The sequence below is a fragment of the Lepidothrix coronata genome, unplaced genomic scaffold (assembly GCF_001604755.1).
Source record: "Lepidothrix coronata isolate B3197 unplaced genomic scaffold, Lepidothrix_coronata-1.0 Scaffold24, whole genome shotgun sequence".
Taxonomy (NCBI): Eukaryota; Metazoa; Chordata; class Aves; order Passeriformes; family Pipridae; genus Lepidothrix; species Lepidothrix coronata.
The window spans coordinates 1,626,291-1,647,093 of record NW_016690204.1 but is presented as its reverse complement, the minus strand read 5'-3'; the positions used below and the strand labels follow the sequence as shown (position 1 = coordinate 1,647,093).

The window sequence follows — 20,803 nt, the reverse complement described above, 5'->3', positions numbered from 1 at the left end:
TCATATGGCGTGCATTAGGGGTGGGGGTCAGGGGGATAACGGGGTGCATTGAGGGTCAGGGTGCAGGGTGGGAAATGGGGGTGAGTGGGATATGGGGTGCATTGGGGGTGGGAGTGTCGGGGAGATGGGGGGTCTGGGGGACTGGTGGTACCAGGGGGATGTAGGGTGCATTAGGGATGGGGGTGCAGGGGAAAATGGGAGTCGGGGGGCTATGGGGTGCATTGTGGGTGTAGGGATGCAGTGGAGGGATCTAGGCGTGCAGAAGGGAGTGAGGATGCAGGAGGGCTATGGGAGCACACTGTCATGGGGGGGTTGCAAAGGACAGTATGGGGACACGCTAGCCTGGGGCTTGGGGCCATGCTGGGGCTGCCTGGGTAAGGTGGGATTGTAGAGGTGACACCCCCCAGCTCCTGCTGTCCCCTGCAGGGGTGGAGGGACCCTCTGTGTGCCACCTGTCCTCAGTCCCTGGCACCTGTGTCCTGGCACCCGTGTGGCACCCACAGGTACCAGTGGGTTTGGGGGCGGCCCCCCCACCCCCGTGCCGGGGTGCTCCGTGCCCCAGCAACGCCACCCTGTCCCACAGCCCCCGTGGCCCCAAACCCCCTTCCGAGGCCACGAGGCTCCTTGCGCCATTTTGGGACCAAAAAGGGGCGTTTAGGACAAAGGAGGGAGCGGAGGCGGCGGTTGGTGCAGCAGTTCCTTCCCGGCCGGTACAAAGGCAAAACAAACCGAAAGCGTGTCCGTGTCCGTGTCCCTGCCCGTGCCCGTGTCCGTGTCCATATCCATGCCCACACTCCTCCCGGCGCTGCTTTGGCAGCGGGCGATGCCCCGGGATGGCCACCGAGCCCCCTCGTGCGCTGGGTCCCCGCGGGTACCCAGCCCTGTCCCGGCTCGGTCCCGGCTCGGCTCAGCCCGGGGTCCCACCCGTGCCACGGGCGGCGGGGCGATGGCTTTTCAGCTGGAGGAGCAGTGGCGGTGGCAGTGTGTCCTGGGTGCCACCTCCTGCCTTTTCTCGGTGCTGGCGGTTCCCGCGGTGGCTCAGCCCTGTCCCTGGTCCCCGGTCCCCCGGGATGTCCCATCCCAGACGGATGGGCCGCTTCTCCTCCATCCCCCAGGACGAGGGAGGTGCTGGCCAGGAGAGCCTGGCTCCCTGGGCAGGGTTCGGCCGTGTGAGGGGCTAAGTGGGGGTTGTCACTTGTCACCGTGCCCCCGGGTACCCCGAAACCTGCCGTAGCACGAGACTGAAGCAAGCGAGCATGCGAGGGCGGCGAGTGGGCGGAGAGGAACATCCTATTCACCAGGAGAAAGCGCCCCAAAGGCAGGGCTGGGGGCTGGGGGGGACACACAGCACGGGTGGGTGGGCTCGGTGACCCGCTCCGGGGGTGCGAGGGAACCCATTCAGCCTCTACCGCCACCCACGGGTGCCAAAAATAAGCATCCTCCTCTCGCCCATCCCTGGGAGCATCCTTTGGTCCTCAGGAGCATCCTTGGTGTCAGGGTCGTGTGCCCGCTCGGCACCGGGGCGAGGGGAGCAGGATGCGGCCGGGGGGGGGGTCACACAGCATCGCCTTCCCACTTTAGGTTTCCATGATGTCCGTCCGTCTGTCCGGAAGGGCTTGGCAGGACACTGGGAGGAGAACGGGCGATGGCGGCGGTGTGGGGGGAATTTACATCGTACCCGGGGGGGCTCCGCCGTCCCCCATCTCCCCCCGGAGCCCCCTGTCCCTCGGGGGAGTCGGTGTGGGGCTTGTCCGGGGTCAGCTGGAAGCGAGGGCATCTCTCGTGTCCCCCAGCGGCCGAGAGGAGATGGGGTGGGCGATGGTGGCCGGGGTGGGCGCGGGAGCGGGCGGCTGGACCCGGCGCTACTCGATCACCATGCAGCACGGGAGGTGCTGCGAGAAGTATTTGAAGAGCTCCGGGGTGGCCCCGGGACAGTTGGTGAGTTCCAGCTCCTCCAGCTCCTGCAGCTGCACCAGCCCCGACAGCCCCGTGGTGGTCAGCAAGGGACAGCCTGGAGGAAACAGGGTACACTGTCACCCCAAAACATCGGCACCCCCAAAAATAACATCCCAAAGGCACCAGCATCCCAGAACACCAAGATCCGTACAAATAGCACTCTAAAGGATCAGCTCCCCAAAACCCCAGCATCACAAACATACCTGTACCAAATGAAAAGCACCTCAAAGCCCAGCATTCCAAAACACAGAACCCTCAAAAAACAGAACACAAACCCCCAGAAAACTAAAAAAAAAAGGTACCCCCCTCCAAGAAAAACCACCAAAAATCACCCAAAGTACCAGAACTCAAAGAATGCATCCCAAAAATCAGTAACTTAAACACCAGTTTCCCAAAAAGCAGCACCCTAAAACACCAACAACCCCAAAACTAGCACCTAAAAAACCAGAACCCCAAAATCAGCATGCAAAAAATACCACCCAAGACACCCAAAAAAAAGAGCAGTCAAAAAACCAGCACCTCAGGAGAAGCACCCCAAAACACCTGAAAGCACCAGTATCCAAAAAAGCCCCCCCAAAGACCAGTATCCCAAAAAACAGCACCCCAAACACCATTATCCCAAAAAGAACAACCCAAAAAAACAGTGCCCTCAAAAACAAGACCTCAAAAACCAACGCCCAAAAAACCTCGAACCCCAAAAACCAGCACCGAAAAAATCCCCACCCTAAAAAACACAGCACCCCAAAAGCCCAGCCATGGACCCCTCCCCAGGGAGCTGGGCTGGGTGTGAGTGCTTGCTGTCTCAGAGGGGGTGCTGGCTGTCCCCAGGCTGTCCCCTCACTGTCCCCCGGACTGTCCCTGTCCCCATGCTCAGTCTCTCCGCAGCCCCATGGGGTCCTGTTCCCCTGGTCCCTGGGTTGGGGACGTGTCTCACCAGCCAGCGAGAGGAGACGCAGGCTGCTCATGCCCAGGAGATGCTTCAGGCCAAAATCCTGCACCTGGAAAAGAAAAGGGAATGGGAATGGGGTGGACAATGGGGGGACCAGCAGCACTGGGGCTCAGCATCACTGGGTCAGTGAGCCTGGGCAGGGTGCAGGATTCTGGGGCAGGGTGCTGGGTCTGGGTACTGGGGCAGGGTACCGGGTGGGGGTACAGGGTGCAGGGAGTGGGGACTGGGAGCTGGGTGCTGGGGCAGGGAGCCTGAGCAGGGTGCAGGACGCCGTAGCAGGATGCTGGAGCAGGATGCTGGGGACAGGGGCAGGGTGCTGGGTCTGGGGCCAGGCGCTGCGTGGCAGGACAAGGTGCAGGGAGCTGGGACAGGGAGCCTGGTGCTGGAGCAGGATGCTGGGGCAGGGTGCTGGGTCTGGGCAATACTGGTGCTGGGTCTGGGTGCCAGGGCTGTCCTGTTGAGTTCACAGGAGTACCTGCTCCCTAGCACCAAGCCTTGGAGTCTCCAGCCCACCTGTGGAGCCCACCCTGAGCTCATTGCCCATCCCCAGGGAGGTGCCACCCTGCCCTCCCCACTGTGCCGAGCCAGGATGGGCACAGCCGTGCTCCCCCACCTACCTGGCAGCACCAGCGCAGGTAGAGGCTCCGCAGGGACGACATGGTGGACAGGTAGCTGAGGCCGGTGTCGGTGATCCGCACGCACCTACCGGGGACAGGGGCATCAGGGCTGGTCAGGAGTGGAGCACCCAAGGGTGTCCCCAAACCATGGCCCCCATGCTGCACCTTCTGCTTCCAGCGCAGCTCAGCACAGCATGGCTTGGCATGGCATGGTTTGTCATGGTGTGACATGGCACAGCATGGCTCAGCATGACATGGCACAGCACGGCATGGCACAGCGTGATGGGGCAGAGCTTGGCATGGCATGACATGGCTTGACATGGCATGGAATGGCATGGCATGTCTCATCGTGGCTCAGCATGACATGGCATGGCTTGGCATGGCACGGCACAGCCCAAAGCAGTTCTGCACATCCCTGTACCTGTCGAGCACCAGCTCCTCCAGCTTGTGCAGGTCGCAGGCGATGTACTCCAGGGCCATGTCGGTGATACGAGGGCACCAGGAGAGGTCGAGGCTGCGCAGCTTCCGCAGGTTCTCGGCCACCAGCTCCACCCCGTCATCCGTCACCTTGGAGCAGCCCGAGAGGCTGAGGACGCTCAGGTTGGGCAGGCTGTGCACCATGTTGACCACACCATGGTTGGTGATCTCCCAGCAGGAGTTGAGGCGCAGGGTGTGGGTGGTGTAGCCCTGCTTGGCGGTGAAGTAGGCGAGCGCCGTGTCCGTCACGTGGTAGGCCTGCAGGTTGAGCTCGGTGAGGTTGGGCAGGAGCTGCGAGATGGCGGCGATGGCGTCGTCGGCCACATTGATGCAGTCGCTGACACTCAGGGCCGTGATCCGGGCGTTTAGGCTGGACCACAGCCCCGCCTCCGTGAAGTCGTTGCAGCCCGACAGCTCCAGCCGCACCACGCCCTGCATCTGCTCCAGCATCACCTGCCGAGGGCCGGGGGGTCAAGGCATGGTGGGCACCACCCCGTGCTGTGTGCAGCCCTGCCCGCCCCGCATCCCTCTGAGCCCCCTGTGGCTCTGCTCCCAGTCCTGCCTGGGTGCAGCCTTCTCCCTGGGACCTCTCTGGTGTAGGACACACCAGTATTGGTGGGGAATGGGAGAGGGCAGGCAGGGACTCCCAGACACAGCCCCAGTGCTGTGCCAGGTGCTGTTGGCAGAGTCAGGATTGATGCCCTCTCCCAGCACAGGAACTGCTCAGGTTAGATGTGCCCAAGGAGCAGTTGGTGCTATGTTTGGCCATGGTGCAAGGCAGGGACCTCAGTGGGGACCTTGCCAGGTCCTGTGCAGGACCATGAGTTGCCCCATCTCCGTCTGACCCTCAGCCCCTTGCTCAGGTGACCCCCCCCTTGTTGGAGAACAGCCAGCCAAGTGGGAATGTCCCCATCCCCTGAGTCCTGATTGTCACCCACTGCCATATCCACCGCCAGCATCCACCTTGCCTGGCTCTGCCTTCCTGGTAGCATCCACGGGCAGCAAGGATGAACCCCTGCCAGCAGCATCCTGACCCTCTGCCTGTACCCATCCCACTGCCCAGACCACAGATAGGGGCTCCCAGTGCTGCCCACACCTGTGGGATGGTCATGCCACCTGTCTGCCCCTTCCCTGTGACCAGAGAAAGCTCTGCCCACGTGTGTGTCCCCAGGCCCACCAGGAATGACCCACCATTGCCACACCTTAGCCACCCCGGTCACCTCACCAGGGTCACCTACCTCCAACCCCGCATCTGTGATGGTCGACCTCTTAAGGCTCATGGACTTGACTCCCTTCTTGGAGAGGGGGTAGTTGTCAATGAACTCACAAATGTCCAGGTCAGAGACGCCCACGAGGCAGAAGCCGTCAAAGCCGCGGACGGCGAAGCCCTGTAGGCTGACAAACTCCTTCTCCCCACCAGGCAGGATGTTGTAGAGCTCTTTGGTGTGCAGGACGGGTGTCAAGCCCACCCAGAACTTGGGCTGGTAAAGCACCCGCCGCCACGCCTTGCACACCTGTGCCAGCACACACTTCTCACACGCCGAAAAGTACCAGAACAAGCGGTTGAGGATCTTCTCGTCCACCGCCAGCTGCCTCTCCGAGGGCGAGCCCGGCAGCCGCTCCGGTGAGGGCTGCTCCGAGCCCTCGCTCGCGTTCAGTCCCACCAAGGAAGCGCCGGGAGGGGAGGACACGCTGGCCAGGGCAGCCAAGGAGAGTGGGGAGGCCAGGCTGGGGATGGGCAGATCACTGCGGTGGGCTAAGGCCGGGCTGAGGATGGCAGGCACGGAGGAAGGCTGGCACAGGCGGTTTTTCATGGCGGGGGTGCCTTTGGTGATGCTGGCGGAGCCGAGGCCGTTGGGTTGCGTGGGGATCTTCACCAGTCCGTTGCGGGGCAAACATGGGGGCTTGGTGTCGCCGTTTCTCGGGCTCGACATCTTCCACAGGTCTCTCTGTAACACAGGGATGTGGGATGAGGGGCTGCCGGTCTGGCAGGGAGGGGGGATGGGGCTGGGGGCTGTGGTAGCACAGGTGGGGAGGGAGATCCCGGGAGTCCCTGTGCAGGGAGCAGGGTGGCACATGGGATCGGGAAATGCAGGGAGGGTGGGCACAGCCACAAAGGGCCATGGCCGGGGCACAGAGCAGGATCCTCCCAGAGGCTGCATGGCTGTGGCATCCCCCGTGATGAGGGACAGATGGGGATTTGGCCCTGGGCATTCACATCCCCCCATCAATGGGGGCTGGAGCAAGAACCACAGACTGGTTTGGGTTGGAAGGCACCTCAAAGTTCATCTCATTCCAGCTCCCCGCCATGGGCAGGGACACCTTCCACTAGCCCAGGTTGCTCCAAACCCTGTCCAACCTGGCCTTGGACACTTCCAGGAATGGGGCAGCCACAGCTTCTCTGGGCAACCTGTGCCAGGGCCTCGCCACCCTCACAGCCAACTATTTCTTCCCAATATCCCATCTAATCCTGCTCTCTGGCAGTGGGAAACCACTGCCCCTTGTCCTGTCACTCCAGACCCTTGTCCCAAGTCCCTCTCCAGCTCTCCTGGAGCCCCTTTAGGCCCTGGAAGGGGCTCTCAGGTCTCCCTGGAGCCTTCTCTTCTCCAGGTGAACCCCCCCAGCTCTCCCAGCCTGGCTCCAGAGCAGAGGGGCTCCAGCCCTTGGAGCATTTTTGTGGAGGGGAGATGAGGCAGTGGTGGTGGAGCAGAGCTACCTGTGAGCCCATGCCAGGCAGGAGCCTCTCAGCAGCCGGGCAGCACCAGCAAACCAGGCAATAAATATTGCAGTGGCAGCAGGGCCGGTTTTCCACGGCCCCGCCGCACCCGCCATCCATTATTCAACACGTTTCCCTCTATAAATACAGAGGTGAATAATTGATGGGGCTCAGCCCCTTCCCCCTGCCCCAGCTGCTGCCTGGTGTGGGGCCCTGCTGGAGTGCTCCTGTCCTGTTTGCCAGTGCTGTGCCAAACCCTGTGACAGCGCTGGCTCCTGGCAACCCCTGGGGACACGATGAGGAGCTGGAGTATAGGAAAGGGCTTTCAGTGCATGGATCAAGGGACAGGGACATGGCCCTGAAGCCCCGAGGGACGCCTGGCACGTCCATCCATCAGTATCTGATGGAACCTGAGGACCCTCTTCATTGCCAGCTCCCCCCGGACCCATGACAAAAGCAAGGGAATTATTTTAGCTGCTTTATTTGGGATGAAGACGGCCAGGGCCTGATGAAGGGGCACCAAGGGAGGAGCCTCCTGCCTGGTAACGCTCCTGGTCAAGCTCTGTGGGCTCTGAGGATGCTCCATGCAGCCTAGGGGAGGTGGCTATCGAGAGGGATGCAACTCAGATCCCCTGCTGCCCCCAGCCCATTGCTTTCACCCTCACAGCATCCCTGGCCTCGTCCAGCACTCCTGGAGCAAGCAAGGAGGGAGCAACCATGCAAAAAAGAGCTCAGGAGCACAGGCAGCTGCCAGTGGCACAGCTGGCAAACCCCGTGGGATGCACAGCACGTGGCATCTCCTGAGGACACTGTTCCCAGCACAGCCGTGGGACGGGGCTGGTGGGAGCTGCTGAAGCTTCTTCCATGGTGTGGAGGTGCCAGCAGACAGCCCAGCTCAGTGGCAGCAGCCCAGAGAGTTCCCAGCCTCCAGGGATGAGCCCAGCCCTGTGCAGACAGTCTGGTGCCACTCCCGACTCGGATGCAGCTGCTGCTGCCTCCACTCCCACTGCCCGACAGCGGAGCTGGGCCTCTGGTGCTTGGACATGTGTTAAATTTGCTTGAAAGCAGGAGGAGAGGAGGGGGAAGAAGGAAGAAACTTAAAACCAGAGGCTGGGTTCTTGGCAGCAATTGGAGAAGCAAACAGAACGTGCACCAGGGTGTCTCACACAGCACAAATCCCAGCAGATAATTACTGGGTGGCACAGAAAGGCTGTTGATCCAGCACAGAGCCCACAGCCAGAGCCATTCAGCATGCTGGTTGTCTCCAGGGAGAGGGCAGGTGGTGACAGAGGGGCAGCCTGGGGCCTCGGGAGCCCAAGGGGACAGTCACAGGAGGAGACAGATGCTGACAAGTTGCCGGACTGAACTGCAGCCAGCAGGAGGTTTTGGAAATGGATACAACCAGCTCAGACCTGGGCTGGTCCCCGAGGCCACGCTCAGAGGGGGCTCAGTGGATTCAGCAGCTTTCCCAGTCCTGCCTTGGAAAGATGAGCCAGGTCCCCACTGCCCTGGGTGCTGAGGCTGCCTGTCTGGAGCACAGAAATCCTGAACCTTGAATGAGCTGGGAAGTCACTTCAAATAGAAAGATGGCCAGAGATTCAGGCCTCTGAGCACAGGCAGCTCCAGGCAGTGGTGGCGGGAGGCTGGGCAGGCATTTCTTTCTGGGAAAATGGGCAGGCAAAGATTTGGGTGTTCCTACCACCCCCAGGAACAGGACTGTGCTTGGGCAAAGACCCAGTGTGGAGAAGGTGGGCTGGGGGCACACACTGGGGAGGGGAGTGGGTCCAATAACCATTCTCTCCTCCATCTCTGGCAGCACTGGGATCTGCCCTCCCTTGCTGCAGGAAAGCCCCTGCCTGCAGCCAAGTAGCCCCCCAGGCTCCTGCACCCCAGGGCTGAGGCCACATTCCTCCAACCTACAAAATGCAATTACCACATCCCATGGAGATTCCAAGTGCTGTGTACTGGGACACCCAGGGTATGCCCTGTCCTGCTCCAGGCCCTCCCAACCCACCGAGACAGGGATGGACAGGGACACACAAATCTGTCTGCCTTGGAAGTGTCAGTACAGATCGTCCCTGATGTTTCAGCAGCTCCATGAGCACCTCCATATGCTTTTTGACCACCTCAAAGCAGGAGGAGAGCAGAGATTTGGCCTTGTCTCCCTGACATCTCACTGTTTGCAGATTGCATGACTGGGCCAACCATCATCGTCAGGATTGTTCAGCACTTGGTACAACCATCCTGTGGAATCTCACAGGAACAGCCCAGATTTGCAACTCCATAGACAAGTCCCCTTTCCTCTCACAGGCTCATGGGGAAGTGTCTTCCAGCAGTGGAGTGGCAGCTCCCAATCCCCAGTGGGAGAAAACCTGACAAAAGCAAAGGTCAAAGTCCTTCAGTTCCCAAATCCACTCCAGGGTGCACATTTCACGGGAGACGTCACTGCCAGAGAAGTCACTTCATTCAGGAGGGTTTTGTCACCCACAACAAGTGATGATGCAGTGCTGGGGGGCGGATTTGACGCAGGAAGAGAGAAGAAAACAGGGCTCTAAGAGCCTGTCATCACAAACATTGCACAGACAATGAGGATGCTGGGATGAACAGGACGGAAGCTGCCAGGAAGACAGAGCTTGTCCAAGCTGTTGGAGAGTTTACCAACAGCTGGTAGTGAGGAGGGATGAGGGCCTCGAGATGGGCAGGATGATCAGTCACCCTGTTAGTGCTGCCCTGGGTGGGGTTGCCTGGGAGATCCCGGGCTCCTGGATCAGACAGCTGTGGTCAGGCTCGGGGGCGAGCTCTGGGGCAGCTGGGGTCGGAGAGACCACGAGATGCCCCGGACTGGCCGGCGAGGAGCCGCCGGGAGCCCAGCACGGCGGAGAGGGGCCGGTCCCGGCAGCACCGCGGACAGCGGCCCCGGGCAGCACCGCGGACAGCGGCCGAGCCCGCCGGCCCCGGGCCGCCGCACCCCGCAAGGGAGCCCGCAAACATGCCCCTGCGGGACCCCCCCTGCCAGGTCCCTGTGAGCATCCGCTATCGCCCTGCCAGGGCCCTGCGAGGATCCACCATTGCCGCACCATGTCCTTGTCAGAGATCCCACCATTGTCCTGCCAGGTCCCTAATGAGGATCCACCATTGCCCTGTCAGGTACTTGTAAGAGATCCTGTTATGACCCCACCAGGACCCTGTGAGGATCCGCTATTGCCCTGCCAGGTCCTTGTCACAGACCTTGCTATCACCCTGCCAGGACCCTGTGAGGATCCGCTATCGCCCTGCCAGGTCCTTGTAAGAGAACCTACTATCACCCCACCAGGTCCCTGAGAGGATCTACTATTGCCCTGACAATTCCCTGTGAGGATCCACTGTTGCCCCACCTGCTCCTCGTGAGACCCTCCGACCCTGCCAGGTCCCTGCAGCCCCCACTCCTGCCTCCCCCGCCTGCCCTGCCCCCCTGTTATTGCCCTGCCAGGATCCAAAGCTGCTGTGAAGTGATTTCTGAGGAGCCCCTGCTCCAGCGGCAGAGCTGCAGGGCAGTGAGGAGCCATCGCTGCCTGCACACACACACACACACACACACACGGACACACATGGACACGCACAAGAGCCTCGGGAGTAGGTGGATGCCCCTGCACAGGCCATGGTGCCCACACACACACAAACGCACTAACACACACAAACACACAAACACACAGAGACAGAGACACACACACACACAGGTACAATCATCCTTGCACACAAACACACAGACACAGACACACAGACACACACAGTCCTTCAGTTCCCAAATCCACACAAACACACACAGAGGTACAGCCATCCTTGCACACAAACACACACAGACACACAGACACACACAGACACAAACACACACACACACACACACAGACACACACACACAAACACACACTCACACACACACAAACACACACACACACACAGACACACACACACACACAGACACACACACACAAACACACACAGACACACTCACACAAACACACACAGACACACTCACACACACACACACACACAAACACACACACACACACTCACACACACACACACACACACACACACACAAACACACACACACAAACACACACACACAAACACACACACACAAACACACACACACAGGCNACACACACACACAAACACACACACACAGGCACAGCCGGAGCCGCCGCGTGCACGCGCACACAGGGTTGCATCAGCTGAATTCATTAGCCCGTCTATTTTTACTAATGCAGCAAATCAAGTTGCTCTACAGCAGAGAAAACACACCCGAGACAGAGAGCCGTGGCGGAGCACGAAGCCAAAGGCTTTTGTCCAGCACTCCTGAGGGGATCAGCTTCCCGAGACTCCCCCAGCTCCACGGGGTGTCCCTGACCAGAAGCAATGCCAGGCAGCTCTTGCCCGGGGGGCTGAACCTGCCGACCGGAGCACATGGCAGTAATAAAGACATCCCGCTGCAAAGCCGTCCCTGCCGGCACCGCTCCCTGGTGTGCTGCTGCCTCCTGCTCTGATCCCATCGGGCACAACACTGCCCGTGCCGTGAGGGGGGGGCAGGACCCCAAATCTCTGAAACCAAGACTCCTGGGAGGGCTTGCATCACCCCAGAAGTGCAGAGGAGCCCCTGGAGCCCCTGGCTGAGCCCCTGGCTCCCCCGGAGATGGAGGAGCAGTGAGTGTGTTTGGGCAGGGAGACGCTGTACCTGTGGAGGGGAGGGGGTGGTGCACAGGTGGATCTGCGCTCCCAGGCTCAGCACTCACACAAGTGAGCTGGCAGAGATGCTCAGAGCACAGCTCCAAACTCAGTGCTACCTCTTCCTTGCTGCACAAGCCAGGAATTCATCGTAGGGAAGGGCCTCACCACTCTACCCGGCCCCAGAGACCTGCTGTCTGTGGGATGGGAGCTGGGAAACTCCCTCCTGAGGTGGCCCTGAGAGCTCCTGGGGAGACCAGAGGGCTGAGAGCAGCTTTCCTGCTCCCTTGTTGGCTTCCAACGATGCCAAAGAGCTCGTCCCACCTTGCAGTGGACAAAGAGGCTCAAGAGGGGTTGGAAAACACCTGGTTTGAGTCCCATTGTTGGCAGCTGCTGCCCTCAGTGCTGGGCGTGCTGGTGAATCCATCGCCGAGTCTCAGGGAGCTCGTGGCCAAGCAGCAGAGCTGTCACGATAGGGACCCCCCAGCACTGCTCTCTCCCAGGTCGCACAGCCTTCCCAAATGGCAAAACCCCCAGAGAAAGGTCAGGCTCTGCAGGGCCAGCCCCATGCCCAGGGAGCTGGGAAAAGCTGGCTGAGGTGCCAGAGATAAGCTCTGCTCAGGTCCCCACCACTTTGTGCTTCACTGAGGGAATGGCTCTGCTCCAGGAGCACTGAGAGATGCAGCTCCTGTCTCCCCCAGCCCCCAGCACGGGGGAATTGTAGGGAGGAGGCAGAGCTCCAGCCTCCCAGCCCGGCCAGGCAAAACTTCCTCGCAACAGGCAGCGGGGTCCCCTCCAGCCGCAGTATCTGTCTTCTGTGGTGAGACCCAAATTCTCAAAGACATCAAGTTCTCTCTCCTTATTCCAGGAAGCCCAGTGTCCCCTTGGGAAGAACCCCACACTTAAAAGGATGGACAGACCAGGGCAGAGCTGGATCTCTGGGCCCTTCCCCTCCAGCCACCTCCAAAGATCCCAGCGGTCACCACCATGGGAGGATGCTCGTGCCTCAGCCAAGCTTCCCCCTGCTCCCCACTGACCTCATGTGCCAGATCCTGCCCAGCCTGGCCTCCACTCACTGCAAGCCCAGCCAGAGCCCAGCAACAGAACCCAGCATGTCACAGTCCTTCTCTCTGCCCCTCCTGGGCCCAGGATGAGGTTTACAAAAATTCAAGATCCCACGAGGAGAGAGGAGCCAGGAGAGCACGGCCCAAGGCTTCCCCCGAGCCCCCTGGTCCCCAGGACATGGATGTGCTCCCTGACTGCTGATGGCACTCAAGCCCCTCCAAACCTCTCCATGCCCCCAGGCACAGCCATGGCCATGTAAACAGCGATGCCCCTTTGCTGCTGGGCTTGGGGGTCCAGCCAGGAGCTGGGACTGGGTTGAGGTGGGGGCCATTGGCACTGGACTGGTAGGACACTGGGGAAGGCAGACAGTGTTCAGCCACGGCACTCCTTGCTGCAGGGGGCTGTGGGTGTTGAGTGCCAGCACAGGCTCCAAAAAGCCGTTAGATGACTCGAGAAAGCAAAGGCACTGATCCTGCTCACAGTGCAGCCCCCCAGCCTTCTGCTTCCCCCATCCAGGAGCTGGGCACAGGTCACATCTCCAGCAGGGAGAAAGCCAGGAGAAACGGCTTCTGCTGAACTGCCCCCTCCCCAAACACTCTCCCCTTCAGCCCCAAGCTCCTCCTCGGAGCCCCCAGCCCTGGAGCCCCCAGCACACATGGCTGGGCCCCGTGGCAGGTGGGCAGAGGTTGGGTGGGGGTGGGATCCTGTCAAAGGAGCTCTGCTCGCCCGCGCACCCCATCCTGCTCCCTCCCACACCATCGGCACCCACTTGGCTCCCAGATCCCCTTTCTCCTCTCTGGGTGCTGCTCCATCCTCACAGACACGGGTGGGGAACAAGGAGCTGTGGCTTGGGCATGGGGAAACTGAGGCACAAGCAGGACGATGTGGTTTTGCCATGGAGCTGCCAGAGCCTGAGCCAGGCACAGATTAAATCTGCAGAGTAGGAGGACAAGATCCAGCCCCCAAACTCCAAGTACTCCGTTTTCAGTTGCCCTTCTACCTGGAGCACAGCCATATTCCCACGGGATAGTCAGCATGATTGTGACCCCACCGGAAGGGACAAGGGCACCCTTTCCCCCTCCGGCCTTACCCCAGCCCAAGTAAGGGTCACTCCTTCTCCAGGAGCAGGATTTGGGGAGACAAGAGGGTCCCAGTGCTGGGGATGCTTGTCCTGCTGCTCCCCACTGCCATGGAGCCACTGGCATGGGCAGGAGAGCAGGCAAAGGGATCGATGTGGGGGAAGCCAGCTCGGGGAAAAATAGATATCTATCTCATTAAAAATGGATGCTCAAGCGAGTCCTCCCCACTCCAAAGCCACCTCCCTCCCTCTTCCTGGTAGCCAGAGTGAAATCAGCACCCAGCTTCCAGAGGAGGGAAGATGCCAGCACGGCATGGCGCTGCCTCTGTGCCCACTGCTCCCACCCCACTGCTGCTGAGACCCTCTGGGTGCTGCAGGGGGGGGTCTGGGACCCCCAGCACTTCGGGCAGAAGGTAATTATGGAGCAGGACCTCTACCAGGAGCATCTCTGCTGCAGGGACTGCCACACTCTGGCCTTCACTGCCCAGGCACTGCCACATCCCACCAGTGGCATTGGATGCCCAAAAGGCAGTGCTGCTTCAGCCCAGTGCCCCATGGCACCCCTGGGCCCCCACATGGTCAAGATCTTGGGGGTCTCTGACTGCTACCAAAACCCTGTGCCTCAGTTTCCCCCATCCATGTCCAACCCCAGCCATTCCATGGGGTTCAGCCTGCCCACCTGGCCCCCCCATGGACCCCTCCACCCATTCCCATCCCCTGCCCCACCAAAACAAACTCCTCATCCCCATCCTGGACTGCTTGGGGGTCCCTGACACCACACTGGTCTCTCTGGGACCCTGCTGTGGGGCTAAGCCCTCTCAGCCCCATCCCAGCAAGGGTCTTCCCTTCCTCCATCCCCTGAGCTCTGAGATGGGGTGGCTGCCCCTCTGCCTCTCTGCCCCCATCCCTGGCAGGTGCCACCCTGCACCCATTGAAAGCCACACTGAGGTGTAGGGGTGCTGGGGGGTTTGATTACAGCCCCAGAGATGCCAGTGGTGCCACCAGGGAGGACGAGGGGCATTTTGGAAGTTGGCAGCAGAGGTGGAAGGGGGCAAACATCAACCCCACATCCGGGTGACCCTGTCCCTACGGCGATGTCCCTTTGCACCCCCATCCCAAAACATCCCTGCATCCCGCGGTACCCACCTGACCCCCCCTCCCCGCCGTTACCCACCCGGTGCTGCCCGGCCATGCCGGGGGGGACACAACACACCGCCTTCCCCCCCCAGCACGCCCACACTCCCCAAACCGGGGAGGGGGGGGAGGGCAGCACCAGGAGGGGGTCACACCGATCACCATCCTCTGGTGAGCTACCGGGAGGCGGGGGCGGAGGGGGGGCCGCCGGACCGGGAGCCCCGGGGCCGGGCCGGCTCCGCCGCCGTTATATAACGCGGCTCCATGATGCGGGATGCGGCTGGGGGTGGTTGCGGTGCCGGTGCCGGGATTGGTGCTGGTACCGGTGGAACAGGCACCGACACCGACACCGGCATCGGCACCAACGCCGGCACCGGCTTTGTGTTGTCAAGGGTTTTCCCGAGCGGCTCTTACCTCCAGCCCCGTCTTCCGAAGCTCATGCCATGCCTTGTGCCCGTCTTCTCTCGGTTGCAGGAAAAAAACCCACCAGAAAGAAAACCGGGAATAATCCCCCCAAAAATCCCCGTTGGCAAAGGGGCCGGATCCCGCCCGGCCCCCGCCCCAACCCCGCGAAACAACAGGAAAAATAAGCGGGGAGTGGAGGGGGGGAATGGGGCCGGATCCGGATCCGGGGGGATGGAGAAGGGGGGTCCCTCCTGCCAGCCAGCCCAGGGAGCTGGGAGCACACGCACACGCGCGTTTGCACACACGCACACGCGTGTCACCAGCGGAGCCTGTTAAAGAGACACGGTCGCCCGTAGCGATAATGGATCGCGATGGGATCGCACTGGCACCGGGAGAAGCGAGGTGAGGGTGCGGGACACAGGGAATGATGTGGGGGGTGCGGGCAGGGCTGGGCTGGCAGCTGGGTGTGCAGGGAGAGAGGGGTGGTGGGTGGGGGAATGCAGGGGTGGAAGGATGGGGGATGGAGGGAGGGACGGGGGGATGGAAAGATGGAGGGGGGATGGAGGGATGGAGGGGTGGAAGGACGGAGGGAGGGATGGAGAAATGGGGGGAAGAATGGAGAGGTGCAGGGAGGGCTGTGGGGAGAAATGAAGGCAGGGATGGAAGGATGGATGGAAACATGGAGGGATGGAGGGAAGAATGGAGAGATGGGGATGAAGGAGTTGGAGAGGATGGAGGGATGGAGAAATGGAGGGAAGAGTGGTGAGATGAAGGGATGGAGAGGTGTAAGGATGGAGGAGTGGAGAATGGAGGATGGAGGGATGGAGAAATGGAGAGAATGGTGAGATGGAGGGATGGAGGGAGAAATGGAGGGATGGATGGCTGGATGGACAGATGGATGCTTGCTCTGGCTCTCTCCCCTCCAGGGCACTGGCAGGCTGGAGATTCTGGTGCAGATCCTGCTGCAGACCCCTCTCACCCCGACAGGCAGCTCAGGCTCTGCTGGCAGTCCCTGGGGCACAGCGATGACACTCGACCTAGCACCAGCACCCCGGGGTGCAGCAGGCACCCAGGACAGGGTGCTGTGCCCCGATGCTGAGGAGATTCACCTACCCAAGCCACATCTGGCAGTGGGACCTGCTGGGGGCTGTGCCACTGCTGCCCCTCATTTCCCATCACCCCCGCTCAGCACCCGCCCAGCACCCCCAGTCTGGGCCCAGCTCCACCACTGCTCCCCAAACTGGAGGAAACTGGTCAGCTGCCACATTTAACCCTATCCCCTCTGCCTCCCCCTGGCACGGCCCCATGTGAGCAGCAGGGCCAGGGCAGCTGCTGCACCCGGCTGGCCCTGGGGAGGCTGCTGGATCTGCCTGGATCCGGCGCCTGGCTCCTGCTTCCATAATTTATAAGGCAGGTTGGGTTTCACACTGGCAGTTGGGAGGGGGCTTGGGGGAGGAGACACACGCACACTCACTCACACTCACACTCATTCACACTCACACCCTCATCACACCCTGCCCAGAGGGTGTCAAATGCAAGAGAAGGTCCTGGAGGGGCCAGTGGCTGCAGGGATGTGCAGATCCACGGCCTTGTCCGGGTGACACGTCTTTTCCCCATAGACTGAGGAACTGGTGACCCTTCCTCCCACAGTCCCTTGCCCCCCCCAGCAGTGCCATGTCCCCCGTGGTGCCTTGTCCCCGTGGGGTTTTCCCAGGGAATTGCCAGCCAGCAGCAGCCCAGGAGCAGCGGGTGGTGGTCCAGCACTTGGGGACGTGCTCTGTACCCAGAGCAGGCCCAGTACCAGCAGAGCTGACAGGCACAGGCAGGTAGTGGGGCCCCAGATGGTCCCTGTTGTCCCCTTGGTCCTGGCACAGCCCTATTGTCACTAGCCCCTGCTAGCTCCAGGCCCAAGAGGGGACACATTGTCATGTCCCCTTATCCTGGGGACATTTTCATGCCTGTAAAGAGACTGGAAAAGTCCCTGGGCATGTGGAGTCTCCATGCACACACTCCAGGGACACAGCTGGTGTGCCACCAGCCCAGGGGATACCCACACCCACACCCTGGGGTGCCTGATGGGGAGTGCCTGGTCACCCCACTTCACCCTGTGTCACCATCACAGACCTCCTGAGCCTCCCTGCTCGCCGGGACTGTCCCTCCTGCGTGCCAGGAGGGTGTCGACCGGTGTCCCCATGCTCAGGCCAGGCCAGAAGCTGGGAACCAAGTGACAAGGCTCCCCCAATGCTCCTCCACCTTCCCATTCCCACCACCCTCTGGATGCTGAAGGCTCTCACCCAGCCTGTCCCCATGGCGACGGGACCCTGGGCTGAGCATCCCCCGTCCAGCCGGAGCACCCCCGGTCCGGTCGGGCCCCCGGTGCCGGGGCTGGACCGCAGTGCGCCGGGGGCCCGTCGCCGCAGCAACCGCCGTCGCCTAGCGCCGCTGTCTCCCGGTAACCCGTCGCTTAGCAATGGGGGATTTTCACAGCTCGGGATGAAGAGTTGAAAGTTATTTTTAGCCCGGGCTGCGAATCAATAGGCAGCTCCATTCGCCGCCTCGCAGGATGCATGCGCAGGGGCCCGGCGGTGGCGGCGGCGACAGGGGGATGATGGGGGGAGAGGGGTGGTCTGTCCAGGGCTCAGTCCCCTTTGTGCTGACTCCAGGGCTCAGAGTCCCTTGGTCTTCCCCACCAAGGGTCTGACCCCCCAGGGCTCCCCCCTCCAGACCGTGTGCAGGTGAGGGTGGGTGAGGACACAGCGACTCTCAGGCTTCTGTGGGGACTGTCACATGGCCATGGGGATGATCACACTGCTGTGGGGATTGTTAGCTGCTGTGGGAACCCTAATCTTACCATGGGGACCCTCATCTCACTGTGAGGGCCCTCACCTTACTGTAGGGACCCTCAAACAGCCATGGAGGACCCTCATCCAGCTGTTGGGAGCCTCACCTTTCCATGGGAAGCTTCTGCCACCAGTGTGGACATCCACCTTGTCATGGGGAACACTGCCTTGCAACGAGACCCTCTGCTTGCCATGGGATCCTCTCCTTGCCATGGAGACCACTGCCTTGTCATTGGGACCCTCTCCTTGGCATGAGGACACCAGCTTTGACATGTGGACCCTCTCCTTGCCTTGGGGATCCCCACCTTACCATGAGGACCCCTACCTCACAAAGGGGACCCCTACCTTGCCATGGGGACCCTTGTCCTGCTTTGGGGATCCTCATCTGTGGTTCCCTCCAGACAGCTTTCCTGAGTTCCCCAAGTCTCTCCAGGGCTCATTCCCACTGCCGGGGCACCAGCCTGGGGGTCTGGATGCTCAGGGGCATTGAGAAGGGACAGAGCCTGTTCAGCACCCGGGTTCCACGGGGAAGGGCTCAGGTTCTCCCTGCATGTCCCCAGGGAAGGGCTGGGAGCTGAGATGAGGCTCCTGAGCTATTTTTTAAAGATGAGGTGGGTGCCTCCCACAGCCACATCTCCTTCGGGTGCTCGGCTGGGCGGGAGAGCTCCCCACGCAGCCGGGGGGGACGGGCAGTGGGATGGGGAGAGGCTGAGCACCCCTAGCCTCTGAGCAGCCCTCCAAGGTTCCAACCCCCCTGAGTCCCCCTTTTGCCTTTCCAGCAGGGTTTTTGCCCCTGGGCACAGCCCAGCCTGGAGCATCCCTGTCCATGCCATCACCCACCCATGGCACAGGGTGGAGGGTGCCCAGAGCCACTCAACAGGGACCCTTCGCGACAGTGTGGATGTCCCAGGGACCTGTCAGGGGCCCGAGGTTGCTGGATGGTGGCTGCCCAGGAAAGGAGAAACCTTGGGGTGACCCAACAGGAAGAGGAGGATCACCAAAAAAAAAGGAGGAGCCAGGGTCCCTCCTGCATGGAGCCCAGAGGTGTTCTGGGGTGGCAGATGGGTCTGGGGCAGAGCAGACCTGGATCAGTCACAGCAGGTCCAGAAGGGACACAGAAATGCTCAGAGGGCTGGAAGAACCTCTCCCGGGAAGAAAGGCTGGGAGAGCTGGGTATGTCCAGCCTGGAGAAGACCCTCAGGCATCCTGGAAATACTTAAGGGGGCTTGGAACAACGATGGAGAGAGGCTTAGTGCCAGGACCTGTAGAGGCAGGAGAAGGGGGTGACAATTTTAATTGGAAGAGAGTGGATTTAGATTGGATATAAGGAGGAAACACGTTGCAGGGGAGGCAGTGAGAAGCTGGAGGAGCTGTGGGTCCCCACTGGGCTGGAGCAGCCCGGCCCTCCGGGAATGCCTCTGCCCAGGGCAGAGGTAGGACCGGGTGGTCTTTGAAGGTCCCACTGGACGAGTCGATGCTCTGCTTCTCTGCGGGAGGTGGTTTTCCCCCGCCCCACCCGAGTCCCCCGGGGTCCACCGGGGTCCCCCCGCCTGGGGGTGGCGATTCGCGGCCACCGTGCCCGCGGTCACCAGAGGGCACTGCGAGCCCGAGCATCCCGGAGACACTCGGGGGGACCGGGGCCAAAAGGGGGCTCGGAGCGGCCCGAGAGCCGCCACAGGGGCCGGAGGCTTCGGGGAGCTCTCGGGGGGCGGCCGGCACCCAGACCCTCCCAAGTCCCCCCCAAGTCCCACGGGGACAACCCCCCCTATGGCAGCCAGGGACAAAGAGGACACGGCAGGGTGCTGGGGACAGAGTCAGGGGGCATGGCCACAGGCCAGAGCTCCAGGCACGGCTGGCATCCCCGTGGGTGCCCAGAAATGCTCAGCCTCATCAGATGGTCCGGAGATCTGAGACAATAGCGGGGTGCTGGGGGGGCTTTGCCCGGTCCCAGCTCAGCCCCAGCTCTGGTGGGTGTTCCAAAAGGGCTCCTGACCCCCCAGTTGCTGTGCCACAAATGAAGGGGTGGCCCATGCCATGTGGAGGGAAGCCAGGACTGGTGGCCACGGTGTTTTGGTCAGGCTGGTGCCGAGGTTTAACCAGCAACACCCAGTTAAGGTGGGTCGGGGGCCGTTGGGGGTCCGGGGGTGCAGAACCAGCCCTGGGTGCTGGCATTAGGGCAGACACTGCCATGTGCCTGTGGCAACAGTGGCACCCACTTCCAGCCTCAAACACCCATGTCCCACCTCCCTGCATGCTGGGGTGTCCCAAGGGAACATGCCCCGAGGGTGCTGAGCACCCACCCGGGTGGGGGATCGGTATCGATGGGTTGAAGTTCCTGTCTGGGGACTGCAGTGCCTCACCGCTGGTGCCACCTCATCTCTGGCGTCACCCCATCTCTGGCGCCACCTCACCACTGGTGCCACGTCACCCCTGGGCACCTGGCTGCAGCCATTTGTGTGTCCCCGGCTGGATTCCCTGCCCAGCTCCAAGCCCAGCTCCCCTCACTTCCCCATGGTGACACCGAATCGGCCCCAGGACCGTGTCCCCCCATTCCGGGGTCACTGTGACCCTCCAAGGCACAGCCAGACCCTCGACCCAGCCACCCTCTAGCAAACTCCACAAGGTAACTGATGAGCTCGGCATGAGGGCCAGCAGAGAGCCCCCCACCCCGACCCCCCACCCCAACCCCCTGACACCCCGACATCCCGGCCGGCTCGACCTTAACCCGCAGCCCCTCCGGCCCCTCATTTTCCACGGATTCCAGCAGCGTGACTTCTTTCAGCATCATTTCATGGCCGGAGGGCTGTGAATCCTCCTCTCCCCGCCCGCCTCCCCCTCCCCTTCCCCCCCCTCTTTCTTCCC

General features: G+C 61.7%; 2 protein-coding genes across 2 annotated transcripts in view; one reads left to right on the top strand and one right to left on the bottom strand.

Moving 5' to 3' along the window:
* Positions 1-654: 654 nt before the first annotated feature.
* Positions 655-15,564, bottom strand: FBXL16 (F-box and leucine rich repeat protein 16). The gene is made up of 6 exons (XM_017808754.1): positions 15,111-15,564; positions 5,238-5,948; positions 3,944-4,452; positions 3,523-3,607; positions 2,891-2,954; positions 655-2,011 (listed from the first exon to the last, which is right to left on the bottom strand). Exons 2-6 carry the CDS (start codon positions 5,931-5,933, stop codon positions 1,863-1,865), a joined length of 1,503 nt encoding a protein of 500 aa, XP_017664243.1. The 5' UTR covers positions 5,934-5,948; positions 15,111-15,564; the 3' UTR covers positions 655-1,862.
* The window catches only part of METRN (meteorin, glial cell differentiation regulator), a 9,936-nt gene continuing 4,480 nt past the window's right edge, over positions 15,348-20,803 (top strand). The window contains exon 1 of the mRNA XM_017808777.1: positions 15,348-15,503. Within this exon, the coding sequence (XP_017664266.1) occupies positions 15,463-15,503 (41 nt within the window). The 5' untranslated portion in view covers positions 15,348-15,462. The remainder of the gene's footprint in view (positions 15,504-20,803) is intronic.